The sequence below is a fragment of the Condylura cristata genome, unplaced genomic scaffold (assembly GCF_000260355.1).
Source record: "Condylura cristata isolate star-nosed mole 26May11 unplaced genomic scaffold, ConCri1.0 scaffold00004, whole genome shotgun sequence".
In the NCBI taxonomy this organism is placed as follows: domain Eukaryota; kingdom Metazoa; phylum Chordata; class Mammalia; order Eulipotyphla; family Talpidae; genus Condylura; species Condylura cristata.
The window spans coordinates 64,005,568-64,021,277 of NW_004567105.1; the positions used below are offsets into that span (position 1 = coordinate 64,005,568).

At 52.1% G+C, this 15,710-nt stretch overlaps 2 protein-coding genes across 6 annotated transcripts in view; both read right to left on the reverse strand.

The window, feature by feature from the left end:
- Positions 1-6: 6 nt before the first annotated feature.
- CLEC3B (C-type lectin domain family 3, member B) lies at positions 7-5,534 on the reverse strand. 2 transcript variants are annotated; one of them, XM_004676254.2, is made up of 3 exons: positions 5,356-5,534; positions 1,947-2,045; positions 7-462 (listed from the first exon to the last, which is right to left on the reverse strand). In XM_004676254.2, the coding sequence occupies exons 1-3, from the start codon at positions 5,462-5,464 to the stop codon at positions 62-64; spliced, it is 609 nt and encodes a 202-aa protein (XP_004676311.1). In that variant the 5' UTR covers positions 5,465-5,534; the 3' UTR covers positions 7-61. The 2 variants fall into 2 exon arrangements, with proteins under 2 accessions (XP_004676311.1, XP_012575973.1); XM_012720519.1 differs by lacking the exon at positions 5,356-5,534 and adding an exon at positions 2,426-2,445.
- A 5,591-nt stretch (positions 5,535-11,125) lies between these two features.
- Positions 11,126-15,710, reverse strand: part of EXOSC7 (exosome component 7) — a 32,459-nt gene continuing 27,874 nt past the window's right edge. Inside the window, exons 8-9 of one of the 4 annotated variants that reach the window (XM_012720522.1) lie at positions 12,335-12,404; positions 11,126-11,163 (exon numbers count right to left, since the gene is read on the reverse strand). In XM_012720522.1, coding sequence (XP_012575976.1) covers positions 12,360-12,404 — 45 coding nt within the window. In that variant the 3' untranslated portion in view covers positions 11,126-11,163; positions 12,335-12,359. Of the gene's footprint in view, positions 11,199-12,260; positions 12,405-13,030; positions 15,564-15,710 lie in introns of those variants that run through there. The other 3 variants (XM_012720521.1, XM_012720520.1, XM_004676255.2) reach the window with 3 other exon arrangements.

Genomic DNA, 15,710 nt, shown 5'->3' on the forward strand with positions numbered 1-15,710 from the left:
CGGCCGAGCGCCCCGCCCCCAGCCACTCCCCCGGCCGGTGGGCTGCGGGGTGCCGGCTCCCCTACACGATGGCGAACTGGCAGATGTAGGGCAGCTTGTCGCGGCAGCGCTTGTCCGACCACTTGCCGCCGGCCGCGCCGGCCAGGGCCGCGCAGTTCTCCGTCTTGCCGCCGTCTGGCTGCGCGGTGATCTCCGTCTCCCAGTTCTTGTAGGCGATTTGGTGGCCGGTCATGTCCACCCAGTCGCCCTCGGCCTTCATGTCGTTGAGGCCCAGCCAGATCTCGGCCTCGCCGCCCACGCTCTGGCGCAGGTAGTCGTACATGGCGTCGTTCTCTGAGCCGGTCTGGGGGGTGCCCAGCGTGCCGCCGCGCGAGATGCAGTCCTCGCTGGCCTCGTGGAAGGTCTTGGCCTGGGCGAAGGCCAGAAAGCACTTCATGTGCACCTTGGTGCCCTTCAGGCAGACTGGGAGGGGGAGAAGTGACTGTCACTGGGGGTTTCTGGGGTCCCCAGGCAGAGCCCTCCTCCAAACCTCATCTCCTGCCCTGCTCTCCGCTTGGAATCCCTTTAGCAGCTAACTCCTGGCCCCCTCAGAGCCCCACTGTCATTCCCTGGGTGCAGGGAGGCCCCCCCACCCCAGCTCCGGGTTGGGATGTCTGCAGAGACACACTAGTTGTATTTGCTGATTGCAGAGAGAAGGGGCAGAAGGGGAACCCTGATTCTCTCAACACTTTCAAGGCCTGCAGGGCTCAGGAGCAATCGGGTTATTAAGGAAATGATCTTCAGGTGTGGTGGCAGAGTGAGCGGGACTCTCCTGGGAACCAGGCATGGCGGTGGTGGTTGGGGGTGGGGGCCCAGGCGCGCACAAAGCTCAGACACAGACACCTCAGAGCTGCCCTGCAAACCTCCCCCATCCTTCCACTTGCAGAGGAGGTGGCTGAGGCCCACAGTGGGGCTGTGTTCTTTCTAAGTTCTGTGACGGGCACCGTCGGTTGATCCAGCCAGCACCCCTCCCCTGTCTTTTTTCCCTTGCCTGCCTCCACCCAGCCTGGGAAGACTGTCCTTGCATTGAAGCCGCAGCTGTTCTTTTTGGTTAAGTTGTTAATGATGTTTTCTGTTACTTGAAGCCAAATGTACTTGGTTCCCCCCCACTCTCCATGTGACCCAAGATGTTCAAATCCATGTGTTTGTCCTTCCATCAACAAAAATGTACTGGGTGTTGACAGGTGGCCAGCGCTATGCAGGGTGGTGGGAGAGACAGGGCTAGCAAAGGCCTGCAGAACCCTGATCGTGAGGCCCTGACCATAGGCTAACGGGAGAAGAAACACAATCAACTAATGAATATGCCAGCAAGGAAGGCCTCTCTGCTGGCGCAGGGGCTCAAGGCTCAGCTCTAGCAAGCTATCACCAGCCAGTGCCACACGAGTTCAATCCTTGGCCAGGGAGCTGACCCAAATGGCACAGCAGACCTCTCCTGCCCCGCCCACTGTTCCCTGTAGCAGTGTATTTCAGTGGATCTGCCTGTTCTGCTCCCCACTCTGTGTCTGGTGAATCCTCTCACCACAGCACCTCTGGCCTGTACCCCAGTTCTGTATGCATAAATAAATAAATCCCACCTCAGCATACTTATGATTAAAAGAGACAGTGCCAGCCAGGTGCTGACACCTGTGAGGTGTGTGCCCTCTGGGACGGTGGAACTGAGTGGAGGGTCTCCTGGAAGCCACAGAGCTGGGCGCTCTGGGTGGGAAGTAACAGGTTCCTGTGGGAGAGCTTTGTGTCCTTAGGAGACATTTCCTCTTCCACCATATCAGGTCTCCCTGGAAAGGCAGACCGGGGATGGGCCTCCCTGAACAGGTGCCCTGGCCTGCGGGGCTGGAGCCCTGGCTGGACCACGCTGCCGGCTGCCCCCTGAGGCCTCCGGGCTGGTGTACCCCCAGACCACCTCTTACCTGTCTGCAGGGCCTGCTGCTCCTTCAGCAGCGCCACCTCCTGGGCCAGATTGTCCAGCTGGCTCTTGAATTCCTCGAACATCTTGGGGCCCACAGCATCTAGGAGCAAGGCAAAAGGGAAGGCGAGATCATCACAGACACGGGAAGGAGGCAGGAGGGAGGACAGGGCGCGGTGGACGTCACCGCTGCCCACCTCGAGGAGACAGGCAAAACTCCCCTCGACCTCAGTGCTGTGCCTTTCTTCCTCTGGCAGTCGCTCTGTAAGTGCTCCCGATTTCCCTTCCCTTGCTCCTGCTAAAGTGAGCCCCATACTGCAGCCGCTCAGGATTGTAGCTGGGGTCAGATGCAGTTGGGACTGGCAGGGGGAGGGTGGACGGCATAGGCAGAGCCTTCAGTTAGCCCCAACCACCTGCCCACCCTCAGCTGCGGAGAGCAGAGCACAGAAAGCAGGGCCAGGCCTTGCGATCTCCCTAGTTCACCTCGGCCAGCTGGAGGAATCAGAGAGACCAGAGTGGCCGGTCTGCTAGCCTGAGGCCCAGAGGACAGTGCGGACAGGAGTGGTGTGGACTCAGCATGGGTGACCTGGGGCGTGTTGCTCAGGATCTCTGCATCAAGCTTCCTTGTCTGCAACATGAGATAACACCCCGTGTCAGAGGACTCTGGAGAAGACTAAGAGAAATCACAACGTGACCCGTGCATAGCTTGCAATCAATCTTGCGACGTGGGCCAGGGGTCTTCTGTACACCAGCATTGCTTCCTGGAGAGGAAACTGAGGCCAGGCTGAAGCAGCTCTGCTCCCCATGGCCCAGGCCTGCTCTTCCAGCTCCAGGCTCATTGCCAAGAGGAGCTCCCCTGTGCTCCCACCCGCTCCTCTCGGAGTGCTTGTAGGTGGCGAGAAGCAGCTTGCAGTGTGTGTAAGTTGAGAGCTCTGAGGGTGGACCCCGTTCTTTCTAAAATCCCAGGGGCCTCCGGAAGGCTGTGCTCAGCGGGGGCCGGAGGGCGGGGAAGCACTTCCACAGTCCACTTGGCTGTGCTGCCTCAAGTCCACGGTCATAAGGGCTGAGGTCAGAGCCTCTGCCCACCTATAAGATGCCTTTGCAGGGTAATCACAGGAAACAAAGGCAGCCAGAAGCACAATTGTGTGTACAAAAATACCGATGGAGCTTATCGACTATGAGGAAAGTGATACTCAGATGAGCCAGGCAGAGCAGGAGGGCTCGGAGTGGGAAACTAGTCTGACCCACTTAGTGAGCCTGGCTCAGGCCTCTGGCTCCGCCGTCCCCAGCGGCTCTGGCTCCAGTCACACGATGCACCCGCACAGGGCACCGTGTGAAGCTGGACAAGGTGGCCACTGCGCAGGGTCCACCTGGTCAGACCAGAGAAAGGGTGTCTCTCCACACACCATACACAGGTTCTGTTTCCATTACTGAGGTGCCTGTGTGTGCCGGGGGCCTCCAGGAACTGCGCTAACTCCCAGCAGGTGTGGGGTAGCGTCTCCAGAGCTCTGGGCAAGGAGGCAGGAGGCGCCTGTGTGATCCGCCTCCCAGTCTCAGGTCCCGAGAACGTGTCTCCACAGGCCGATCGCGCACAAGGCCCGGAGGCCCAGGGAGCCCTCCGGCTCCCAGCTCTGCCACGTGTCCCTGAGAGCTCCAACCTCCAGAGCCTTCCCTGCCTACCTCACTCTGGCTGAGCCGCACACAGCCACACCCCGAGGGCACAAGCAGATTGAGCTCCCAGAAGCACCCTGGGGGACCCCCTCCCCTCCACCCCAGGGACAAGGGGTGCTACGAGGTGTGCAGGCTTGGCACAGGCCATCTTCTCTCCCCTTCGCGGGGTGCCAGCTCGTACTCAGCCTCTGCACTGGACTCCAGCACCCCTTCTGTGTGCTGGCACCTGCAACTCGACTGCTCCTGGGGTTGCCCATCTTCCCAGCTATTCCTAGGAATCCCTGGAGATTTGTGGAAAAGGCAGGGCCTCCCAGAAGAAGTCTATGCATGTGGAAATAGGCATTTTTATATAAATCCCCTTTTTACAACAAATGTCAGCGCAGGACTGACTCTCTTTTCAATTTTTCTTTGTTTGCTTTATAAGCTGAACCTTGGAGATGTTTTTCTACCAGTACCCAGACCTGCCACATTCTCTGTCGCAGCCCCTCGGTCTCCCCAAGGGGAGCTAATGCACCTATGACCTTCGCTCATCTGCAGCCAGGGACCACACTGCCCCTTTATACCGGAGACCCAGAGAGGGGTCTGAGGGCCGCCACACCACTCCGCCTGGCCTTTTCTGCACACTTGCCCCTGGCTGCCTGTTTCTCAGTCTATTTTTTTAAGTCTTATCCATGTATATACACAAGAACTGGGGTAAAGGCCAGAGGTGGGGGTGTAAGAAGATTTACCAGAGACAGAGTGGGGAGCAGACCAGGCAGATGGACTGAAACACACTGCTGAGGGGAGCAGCAGGTGGGCCAGGAGAGGTCTGCTGCACCTTGTGATCGGGGTCCCTGGCTGGGGATCGAGCCCGTGCCACAGTGGCTGTCACTGCCTCATAGTGCCGTGCTCCAACGCATCATGCATCATGGAGGGCTCTGTCTGTCTGAACCCACACTCTCATCTTCTGGAATGCTCTCTCCTGGCCTTGGGGACCAGTGGGAGGGGGGTACAGCCCAGTTCATTGCCATGACATTTCACTATGTTGTCTCAACACAGTGAGGGTGACCTCACTGCAGGCAGGGCTCCAAGGGCAGTCTGCCAAGGCAACCCCAGGACACCCTAAACCCCTAAGCCCCAGAGGCGGCAGAGGAGAACAAGGCCTGCTTTGGGGTCCTAGCTTGAACGTGAACATTCTTACTTTCTTAAGGTGTTTGATAACACGGTAGAACTGACGGGGGCATCTGGAGAGCTGACTCACCTCTAAGTGAGAATTCACTTGTTCCTTTCCCCCTGAGCAAGGACGTCCTGTTTGCCAGGCCCTAGACTGGGCACTCTGTGTATTTTCTATTATTAAATCCTCCTGGCAAGTGTCTGAGCAAACGCCTCTATCCCCATTTTACAGCTGAGAAGCTGCGGCTTGGAGATGACAGAGCAGTACCAGGTGGCCGAGACAAGAGTCAAGCGTGTCTAGACTGCCAAGCGCAAGTTCAATTTCTATGAAAAATCAGTGGTTTAGAGAGGAGGGAAGTGGACATCCGCTTAGATGATCTGGAAGGGTCCTCTGAATCTGAGTCAGTGATGCTTATAAATTCCTTTAACTGCCCCTGCCCACCCACCACTCCATTCTCCAGCGGGGAGAGCCCCGCGGGTACATCACTGCAGTTCCCTGGACTCATCGAAGAAAATGAGGGGAAGGAGCTTGGAGATCAATGAAGAAGCGGTGACCCTGGGAGATGGGGAGGGCCCCACCCCCTCCTTACCTTTCTTGGCATTTGCAGCCTTCCTCACCTTGGGGGTTGGTGGCTCAGCAGTGATCTGAGTCAGGAAGGAGAAGAGACACAGGAGCAGGTAGGCCCCCCAGAGCGCCATGCTGCTGCGCCGGCTGGGGCTGCTGCGGCTGCTGTGGCGGAGGCCGCCAGGGCTGCACGTCTTAAGGCAGCAGCCACGGGGCTCTCTGTCCAGGAAACCCTCCCAGACTTGGCTGCGGGTGTGCAAAAAAAAAAAAAAGTCTGCAAAAGGGGGAAGGCTTGGGAGCCATGGAGCCTCACCCTCCCAGCTTCCTGGCCCAGCCTTCGAAAATGGAGCTGCATTTCCCAGGACTGAGCAGCGAACACGCTGGCTGCCATAATCCCGGAGCCCATGGGCAGCTCCCCTGGGCAGGAGCTGGGCTGTCAGCTCCCTGGAGGCCTCACGCAGCACCTGGAGGGTGTGTCATTTCCCCACTTTACAGTTGAGGAAACCGAGGCTCGGTTAGATGAAGGGACCTGAGCAGGATCTGACCCAAGCAGGGTGACTCCCAAACAGGGCACCTCTGATGGCCCTTCAGAGTGGCCAGAGCAGCTGCTGGCCAAGCAGGACGCATGTTGGGATCATTCAGTGGTGCCGTCTCCAGGCACCGAATGGTTAAAATACAAGGGAGTCCTCCCTTTTCTTCACCTTCTTTTCTCCAACGGAGATGAGCCCAGTGGGAGAGGACCATGGAGCCCCAAAGCGGTGTCAGAGATGTGGGGAAAAATTGTGTCTCTGAGAAGGGGGGCCAATGTGGGTGTCAAGTCCCAGTCGGGTGGAAGGGGTATCATTCAGGGGAGCTGAGTGAGGAGTTGGGAGTCCCGGCAAGGAGAGGCAGGGATCCAGTGGGAGTGGGTGGGAGCAAACCTGACAGAGGGGTTCGGGGGGCCCTGTGGCAGAAGTAAGGAGCTACACTGCTCGTGTAGGAATAATGACTCCATAAAAGACAATGGGGGCCCTCCCTGGTGGCGCAGCAGGTTAAAGCACGGCACTGAGAAGCTAAAGCCACTTCTGCATGAGTTCGATTGCCGCCTGCCCCGGAGGAGACCACATGGTGTGGCAGACCTCTCCTGACCCGCCCGCTGCTCCCCTCAGCAGTGTACTTCGTCGATCTGCCTGTTCTGTTCCCCACTCTGTCTCTGGTGAAGCCTCTCACCACCCTGCGCCTCTGGCCTGTACCCCAGTTCTGTATGAATAAATAAATAAATCTTAAAAAAAAAAAAAGACAATGGGAGCCTGGTCTTTCATCAGAGAGTGGAGTTATAAATATGGAGACCAAATGAGAGTGACTCCCAAGGAACAGGGTGAAAACAGAGCTATTTACAGTTGTGGACTTCAGCCTGTGAAGATGGACCCATAGATTTAATGGAAATGTGAGGAAGTGTACCCCAGCTCGCACGGGCAAGCCTGGGAGCAGCAACCCCTCCAAAGCCTGCAGCCTCCCAGCAACGACTACCCGCTTCTTAAGGGGATCAGAGCACCTTCGAGAAAGGGCTGAGTCCAGGCGCGGTGCAGGAAAAGCAGAAAATTATCCTAGAATAGCTGTTCTTCCAGGAAGCAAGGAAACACTTGAAGAAGGGTGGGGCATGACAGCAGCACCCCCACAGCCAGCTTTCAGGGGCTCCCAAGGGCCAAGGTGGAGGACAGCCTGAGCATGAAACAGTGAAGGTAACAAAACAGAATCCACCGGTGATTTCACGGGGGTGGAAGTTGTCATACCATCAAAGTGCCCACAAAGCACTTCTTACAGGGCAAAACAGGACTTCACAGAAGTCTGGAAACCACCGCCTGAATCACGTGACCCCAGGGCCGGTCACCCCTGAGCACCTGCAGCACCAGAGCAACTGTGGGACTGTGGGGAGACCAGTGAGGCATCACTTTGGCTTTGGTGGGGGGCAGGTGAGAAATATCTGAGGCCGCTACAAACAACGGGGCCATTTCAGACTGAGGGAAACTGAAGACACCAGACACGCGACTGCACCGCGTGGATCTGGGCAGGTGACCTGTGCCGCTGGGAAGGACAGTGGGGCTGGCGGAGGGCAGGATGAGGGAGGGCACAGGCCAAGCCCGTCGCCGTCCTGACACCTGGTGTCTGATGATGGGGTAGGAATCACGCTCACCAGCCATTTGGGCAAGTGTTCTTTGTTCCAGAGTTGCAATTTCCTGTGAGCTTGAGATTATCCAAAAAGAACATACAGTACTATGTCATTCAGGCTTTTCTTCCAGGGCTCCCGCCCAGCCCTGCGTGGCTTGAGGAGGGGTCCCCGCTGGGTCCACACTGTGGCCCCTGCTTGGTTGGCCTGGGCGCCACGGTGGCATCCAGGGAGGCTGGGGCAGGCAGCAAGCACTGTCACGGCGTGGTGATGCTGGCCTCCTCATGGAGAGGGCTTTACATTCACACCCGGCCTCAGAGGGCTGGGCCCAAGATTACACAACCTTGCAGGAGCTCTGCTTCCTGGAACTCTGGGCTCCACATGAAGAGGAAAGCTCGCTTCATTATTCTCTCTGTGCTTTTGCTTCTTTGCTTTTCTTGGTTTTCTCCTCTTGGCTTTTAATGAGAGGGAGAGGGCAGGAGTCTGCTTTCCAAAGATGAGGTAGTCAGAGGCCCCAAGTTGTGTCATGGCCGAGGCCCTGCCCTGGATATATTGGGGAGAATGTTCCAGAAAAGCCTTGCTGTGGCAATTCAGAAAACTGGGACACCCTGGGTGGTTGGCTGCTCCATGTCTCCACGCACCAGAACCACACCCGGAGTCATGATCTGTCAGGACACGCCTGGGAGTGTTGGCACCCCATCAGTCCCTGCTCACTCCAGTGTGCCTGGGGCTGTGTAAGGGCCTGGGGGGTTCAAAGTAAGAGGCCCACGCTGCATCACTAGACTGCACAGGGGCATCCCAGGGCACCTGACACAGCAGGGCAGGGCGGGGAAGGAAGGCAGCCCCCAAGCTGAGGAGGGGACAGAGTGGCTGGCCAGGGGAGGGCAGGCAGGGAAGGAAGGAATTTGGACCACACTCCAGGCTTGGAACCTAGAGAAAGTATGACACATCCTAGATCCTGGGCACGGATGTCAGGGAGGGGATAAAGCCAGAGATGCAGATGGGGCCAGATCGCCAAGGGCTATTCAAGCCACATTAAAAGTCTTTGGACACCAGCAGGAGGAAGTGGGAAGCTGATGAAGAGCCGAGCTGGGCAGGGTGGTGACCAGCTCACAATATGGGAGGAGTGTGCTGGCTCTGGGTGGCGCATGGACTAGGGGGCCCAGCAAGGTAGCAGGGAGCTATTAAGCATGTGTGCAGCATTAGCCCCAAACAAGATGGGGCCACACCTTCACGGGATGGGGGCGGGGGCTGACTCTCTCCTGCTCAACCTGACCTCTCCCTTTGCACTTCAGGCGAAGGTGGCCTCAGAATTCACCACTGAGTAGTGAGCGCTATCTGTGGGCTTCCACCCTACAGGTTTCTGTGGGTGTAGGTATGGGCGTGCACACTGGACAGAACTCTCCAAGCAGTCCAGAGTAATGATTTAATGTAGAATCACAGCAAGGGACTGTTTTTGGCCTGAGGCCACCTCCATGTCTCCAAGGAGACACAGCCCCAGAGGGACATCAGTTGGCCCAGAGAGAAGACAGGTCACCACAGAACTACAAACTTGTACCATCACCGGCCCCTGTGGGAGGCTCAGAACATCATTCTAAAAGGAAATCTTGGGTCGTGAGTAGCATGTTGCCCTGCATCTATTTGCATATATTGCTTAAGCGCACTATTTCATCAAATGTAAACATGGAAGAGCCATCCCCATTTTTGTCACCCTGTTCTGGCATTGCATTTTTTTTTTTATTATTATGATCATTTATTTTTACATCATTTTGTGCCTTTTTCTATCTCAGTTGTAATCCCCGTGGGCACTGCGTTATTTTTAAATTGCTTCAGTGGAGCTGGAAAAAATGCAGATAGTTATGTCCACCATCTCTGGACCTCCGAATCAGAAAGCAGGTTGGAAGAGGCCCTGTGGCCTGGCCTCCCTTGACAGGCTCTTCCCTCTGCCCGTCCAGTCTCTGTGCACTTGCTTGAACCTTCCCAGGACCAGCTTCTGCAAAGCAGTTGTTTCTATTGCAAGATGTTCGGCTTGTTATGCAGTCCCTGTGGTGAGCCAGGCAGGCCCCCCAAAATACCACCGATGGGTCCCGGTGCCATGTAAGAGGCAGGCAAATATTCTAAACGATTGTCCTTTGCCGGTCTCTACACCATGTTCCTTTCTCTTTTCTCCCAAAGCTTCCTCTATATTGTTCCTGGACTTTTTTTTTTTTTTTTAATCGTCTGAAAAATCACCTTTGGCTACATTTCTGCTAGATTTCTGCTTGGTATTGACCTCATTGTGGTGTAGCTCCCAGAACAAACCTATTTGCAGAGGCCTGCCCGGGGCCTCCTGAGCACCCTAGTCAGAAGCAAGAGGCACAGGCCCTTTGCAGCCACCATGCCTCACCTACAGCCAGCGCCGAGTCCCTGGCATCCAATACCCAGACCCCTTTGTCCACCCCAGCTCTCCCTGCCCATCCTAACAGCCCTTTGTGGGGGTGCTGGGAGTCTACAGATTTCATCTAGTAGCAGGGAAGCTCCCCGTGTGCAAGTCCACAAGGTCTTGGGGGTACTTTCAGCCAGGCTAATGTTCAAGAGCACCCCCATTACTGGACATGTCCACACTCAGGGCCCAGTCCTTTTGTACCTGTTTCCCTGCACACAGCATGATTTTGTTTTTTAAAGATTTTATTTACTTATGCTTACAGAAATGGGGTACAGGCCAGAGGTACAGGGGCAGCGAGAGGACTCACCAGAGACAGAGTGGGGAGTGGAACAGTCAGATCAACAAAGTACACTGCTGAGGGGAGCAACAGGCGGGTCAGGAGAGGTCTGCCGCGCCATGTGGGTCACCTCTGGGGCGGGGCTCGAGCTCACAAAGTGACCCCAGCTTGGCTTAGCGTCCCAGTGCAGCACTCCAACCCACTGCGCCACCAGAGAGGCCCCACAAAGCCCAGAGGTATTAAGTCAGAAGAGAGCTCTATGAAGTACATTTCAGTTTTCAGGGTTTTGTAGGGTTGTTTTTTCCCCCTCCAAAGCTGTTGGAAGTATGAGTTACACAAAACAAGCTCTTGTCACCCCACCCATGTGAGCCCAAACAATGTAAGAACTCCTGGCCCAACATGGAGCACCCTCCACCCGCTTCAGGCCTCACAGATGTTTTCTTTTAGCTCCACTGGCCCCTTGTCAACAGATGGGGCCAGACCTATGGAGGCAGAGAACTCTGTTCACTCTTTTCAAAGATAAGCTCACCTAGGGTGTCCTTAGCCAAGACACCCAAAGGGCAGTCCTGGTCCTTAATCCAATTCAAAGACAAAGGACCTGTAAGCCTGCCCTCAGTGACTCTCATTAGGAAAGTCTTTGTTCCTTTTCAAATGTGTGCCGGGCCCTGGGGCAACAATACTGCTGGGGGTGGGAGTGGAGGGCAATGTGCCACTCAGCCAAGTGCCCAGCTCTTGTGGGGCCCATCGTTTGTCTTGTCCCACAAGATTCGCAGCATCCTCGTGGACAGAAAACTGGAGTCCTAGGTTCCAAGTCTGACACCTAGTACTTGTATCCCTGAGCAAGTTGTTCAGGACCCAGATTCTTCCGGATTTTTCTCAAGGAGCAAATGGAGGTCCCAAGTGTAGGCTAACAGCAAAGGTGTGGGAAGGACTGATCCAAGACACGGCACGGCCCTCAGGTCTCTGTTCACCCCTTTTATTCTTTCTGCTCCAGGAAAGGGATGATAAATTACCTAATTTCTACATTTGGGAGGAACAAATTGGGCATACTCAGCCGTTTCGCATCTGCCGGATGTCTTTAGTTTTAATGGCTCATACATAAAGCAAGCGTGGTGCATTCTGAGATCCTAGACTTTAACCTGCCTTATTCACACCCCTCGCCCTCCCCACCCCATTAAGCACTAGGATTTAACCGATAGAAACCCAGCTATGTACTAAAGAAACCTGAAGTTTCCAAATCCTCACAAGCCTCAAATTAACAGCCTTGTCAGGAATCTTGCCCTCCCCCGCCCCACACTCCCAAATCCCTCTGTACATTAGATCCTCAGCCATGCCCAGAATACATAAATGACCCCATGGAAGAAAATAACTGGCAATAAACTGCTCGCTTCAGACCTTCCTTTTTCTCCAACCTTTCAAAGAATTAACTTAGGGTTTCATTCATTCTCTAGTGATTTCCTGTCTTTAATTTCACTGAGTTCTGCTCTAATCATTATTTCTTTTCTTCTTCTAGTTTCCTAAGGCAGAAGCTTAGCTGAGTGAGTTTAGATCTTTCCTGTTCTCTAATAGGTTCAATGTAAAGTTAAAAGTGTCCCTGTAGCCCCTGCTTTTGCTTTGTACAAATTTGCTAACTTGCTTTTACTTTCACTTAGTTCAAAATACTTGATTTCACTTGAGATTTCTTCTTTCACCCATGTTAGTTAACATGCTTAATCTTCATGTTTATATATATATGTAGAACCATGTTCTAGCTCTCTTTCTGAAATTGATCTCTAGTTTAATTTTGTTGTGGCTTGAGATCAAAAGTTGTATGGGTTTCCAGTCCATTAACGTGCTAAGGTGTTTTTTATGGCCTAGAATTTGTCTATTTTGGTGAACAATCCATGAGATTTTAAGAATAAGTATTTGACTACTGATGCATGAGGCAGTCTACATGTCCATTTAGAATTAATCCAGGTGCACTTTCAAATAATACTACATCTTCACATGCAGAGAACTTTAATAACAAAATAATCTTAATTCCTCCCTGGTGTCATTGATAGCATTTATTTTGCTTACATATATGTAAATACATAAGCATACCCAATCTAACACATTGTTGCTATCATTTCTAAGCTATCTGTAGGTTAAGAATATGAAAAAAAACTTTCTTTTACCTTTATTCCTTCTCCAAGGTTCTTCCTATGTAGATCCTATATCACTTCCTCGTCTGTCAAATTTTTTTAGCTGTATTGAGAAATAATTGACACTTATCACTGAGTAAGCATGAAGTATAGAGCAAGATGGTCTGATTGCTTTTATTGTGAAATGATTGTCACAATAAATTCAATTTCCATATCAGATACAACAAAATAAGAAAAAGGGGGGAAATTCTTATAGCAAAAACCTATTAGGATTTACTCTTTCCTGTATATCATACAGCACTATTAGTTATCGTCATCAAGTTATACATTACATCCCTGATATAAAATTGGATGTCTGTGCCTTTTCATTTCACAATCAAGTAAATTAAAAAACATTGTAGTAACCCTTAAACTTATAAAGTGATACATGCGATTATTTCTTAATAAAACTGAGAAGGGACAAATAAAATTGGAGAATCCTCCACTTTCCCACCCTGTGATTCTGATAACTACAAGTCTGATTTCTTTTTCTGAGTTTGATTTTATTTATTTACATTACTTTTTAAAAGGAGTATTTATGCATACAAGAACTGGGGTACAGGCCAAAGGTGTGAGGAGTGAGAGGATTCACCAGAAACAGAGTGGGGAGCAGAACAGGCAGATGGAATGAAACACACTGCTGAGAGAAGCAGGACAGGGACAGGAGAGGTCTGCCGCGCCCTGTGGGTCACCTCCCTGGCTGGGAATTGAACTTGTGCTGCAGTGGCTGCTAATAGCTTCATAGTGCTGCTAAGTATAATGCCCCCCAAGTCCATTATTGTTTTACAAAGGGTAAGACTTCTTTTTTGGTGGTTGAATAACATTCCAGTGTATGTGTTTATCATTTACAACAATCAAGTTATGAAAACAACCTAAGGATCCATCAATGAGGGCACAGACATTTTTTCAAGTTAGTGGTTTTGCTTCCTTTGGCTGTCTTCCTAAACGGAAACTGGGCTTTCTGGATCATAGGGTAGTGCTATGTTCAATTTTGAGGACTGTGATCTATAATGGTGACCACTGACAATCCCACATGGGGGCTCCCTTTTCTCCTGGTCAGTGCCATCCTATGCTGATTCTTGTTCTCTACATAACAGCCTTTCACATAGTCATGATTTTAATTCGCATCTTCCTAATGATTAGTGCTGTTGAGCAACTTTCATGGATCCATCGGCCTTACTTATATCTTCTTTGGAAAAAATGTGCATTAGGCCTCCCCATTTTTTAAATGGAGGGTTTTGCCAGTGAGCTATATGAGTTCTTCCCTTACTTTCCCCAGCCCCAAGTTCTTATTTGCCTTTTGATCGACTCTGATGTTCTTCATCCTGATTTTTATTGAATGGCTACTTCCGACAACTGGTTCTGCTGCAAAAGGCAGTGAGTCTCTCCAGGGCAGTGCTTTTGGCTAGTCTGTCTGCAATTTTCTCTCCTCATATTCTTCCTGAGGGCTGCAAATCAGATATTTCCCATACATGCTGTCTCGGAGAGAACTTGTTCACTAGATGTTTTGTTTCTTTGTAAAGTACACTTAGTACAGGTAGGAGTGACCTTCAAGGAAAGGTATGGGGTGACAGCAACAGATACTCACAGACCTCACTCCTGCCTTTATTTTATCTCTCCGTTTATTTTCACGCTAACTGCTTAGCCAGTCAGTCCAGCCAGGTAACTGACATACAGCTGGGCTGGAAGAGCCTCCTCTGTCTCATTTTCCTGATGGCTTTAATTATCAAGACTGAAGGCTTCTAAACTATTCGAACTCTGGCTGCATCTCTGTACCCCAACTGCCACTGTTTCATCACAGCAGTGAACCAGGAGCAAGGGAGAAGAGGACAGGCGGATGACTGCCTTGCTGGGAACACCACCATGGCGCTGGTACGGACAGTCACTGGAAAATATACAACATGAAAACCCATGCTGTACTCTCGATGGGACAGAAGTTCCGAGAGCAAATCTGGGCAGCTACTTCTCTCCACAGGGTCAGACCTGGCCATGCCAGGAAGAGGTGCCCACGCCAGGACCTCTGGAACCAGTCTGCTAGGGCTTCAGCTCACAGTATGTTCTTTCCATCAGGCAATAAATTCCTAACTCCTTACCCTATTTGTCTAACTGAAATGCAGACAGCAAATGCCATGGCTGAAATCGTCTCCCTCCTGATTCAGTTCCCACACCAGGGCTCTTAAAAAACTGACTGGGGAGTCTCAGTTCCCCTGGAAAAGAAAAACACAAACTGTTCAATCATGAACAGCCTTCGCTGCACATACTGCACCGTGAGTAGAAACAGTTACAGGAAGCGCCCCCAGAGCTGTTGAGAATGGCTTCCTGACTGTCCCCAGAGCATGAAGGCAGATTAATAATCACATGATAGCATCTCAGAAACAGTCTTCTTAATGCTGCTGAAAAAGAAAATCTTACGAAACTCCAGGGAGTGGTCATAGAGCACAAAGCAATTTTAAAACATGAGTGATAAGGTTGGTTAAGCACCAAAGTGGCTGCTAAGCCCCCACCCGAGGGAGGCTGCCTGCTCTCAGAGGGCGGGAAGAACTGCACTTCCCAAGGCCTGGCAGGCTCCTGGCAGAGTGCGCCCTGGCTTCCTCTTTCCCCAGAACACACAAATACACAAGTGAATGAACCTTATGGTGATTCTGAAAACCCTGGGCTGGGAGGGGTGGCAGGGGGAGGGGGAGCAATTCACAAAATACATGTCATGAACATTTCCTTTAGACGCTTTCCACCAGGTCCTTTCCCCTGCCCTTCCTGGTCTTTCCTGTGGCAGCCTTCTCGTTGGTTTTGAATTTCTGCAGCAGGAGATAAAGGCCTCCCTTGGGGAGGCCCTTGCCCAGAGCCCTCTCCCTTGGAACACGTCACTGGGCTTGGATGCCTTCCACTAGGGAAAGACCAAACCTTCAAGGCGTCACCAACTGGCATCCTGGCTTAAGAGTTGAAGAATTCTAGCCATCCAAACCAGATGAGAAAATAGACTTTAATTTTACATGTACAAATGTTACTTCAAATTCTTAAAATATATACAAACTTCAGCTTGACTTGAAAGTAAAAAAAAAAACAAAAAAAAAAACAAAAAAAAACAACCAACACTCCACAGCTGGGGGTGATGAGCCAGTCATCCCAGGAATCCGACTTTCTGTCTCTTGGGCCCGAGGCTCTCTTCCTTATGCAGGATACTCTGCAGGGAGGTGTGCAGCACCTTGCCCACTCGCTTGCCAGTCTGCAGGATAGAGGCAGGACAGAAAGAGTGCCACCCACTCGTGAGACATACTTGACAGGAAAAAAGAGTCCCTTTCTGCCAGTTAGCCACTCCAAGCTTACATACATTCTCTCTGCCTTACAAAACTTTCATTAAAAAAAAAAAAAA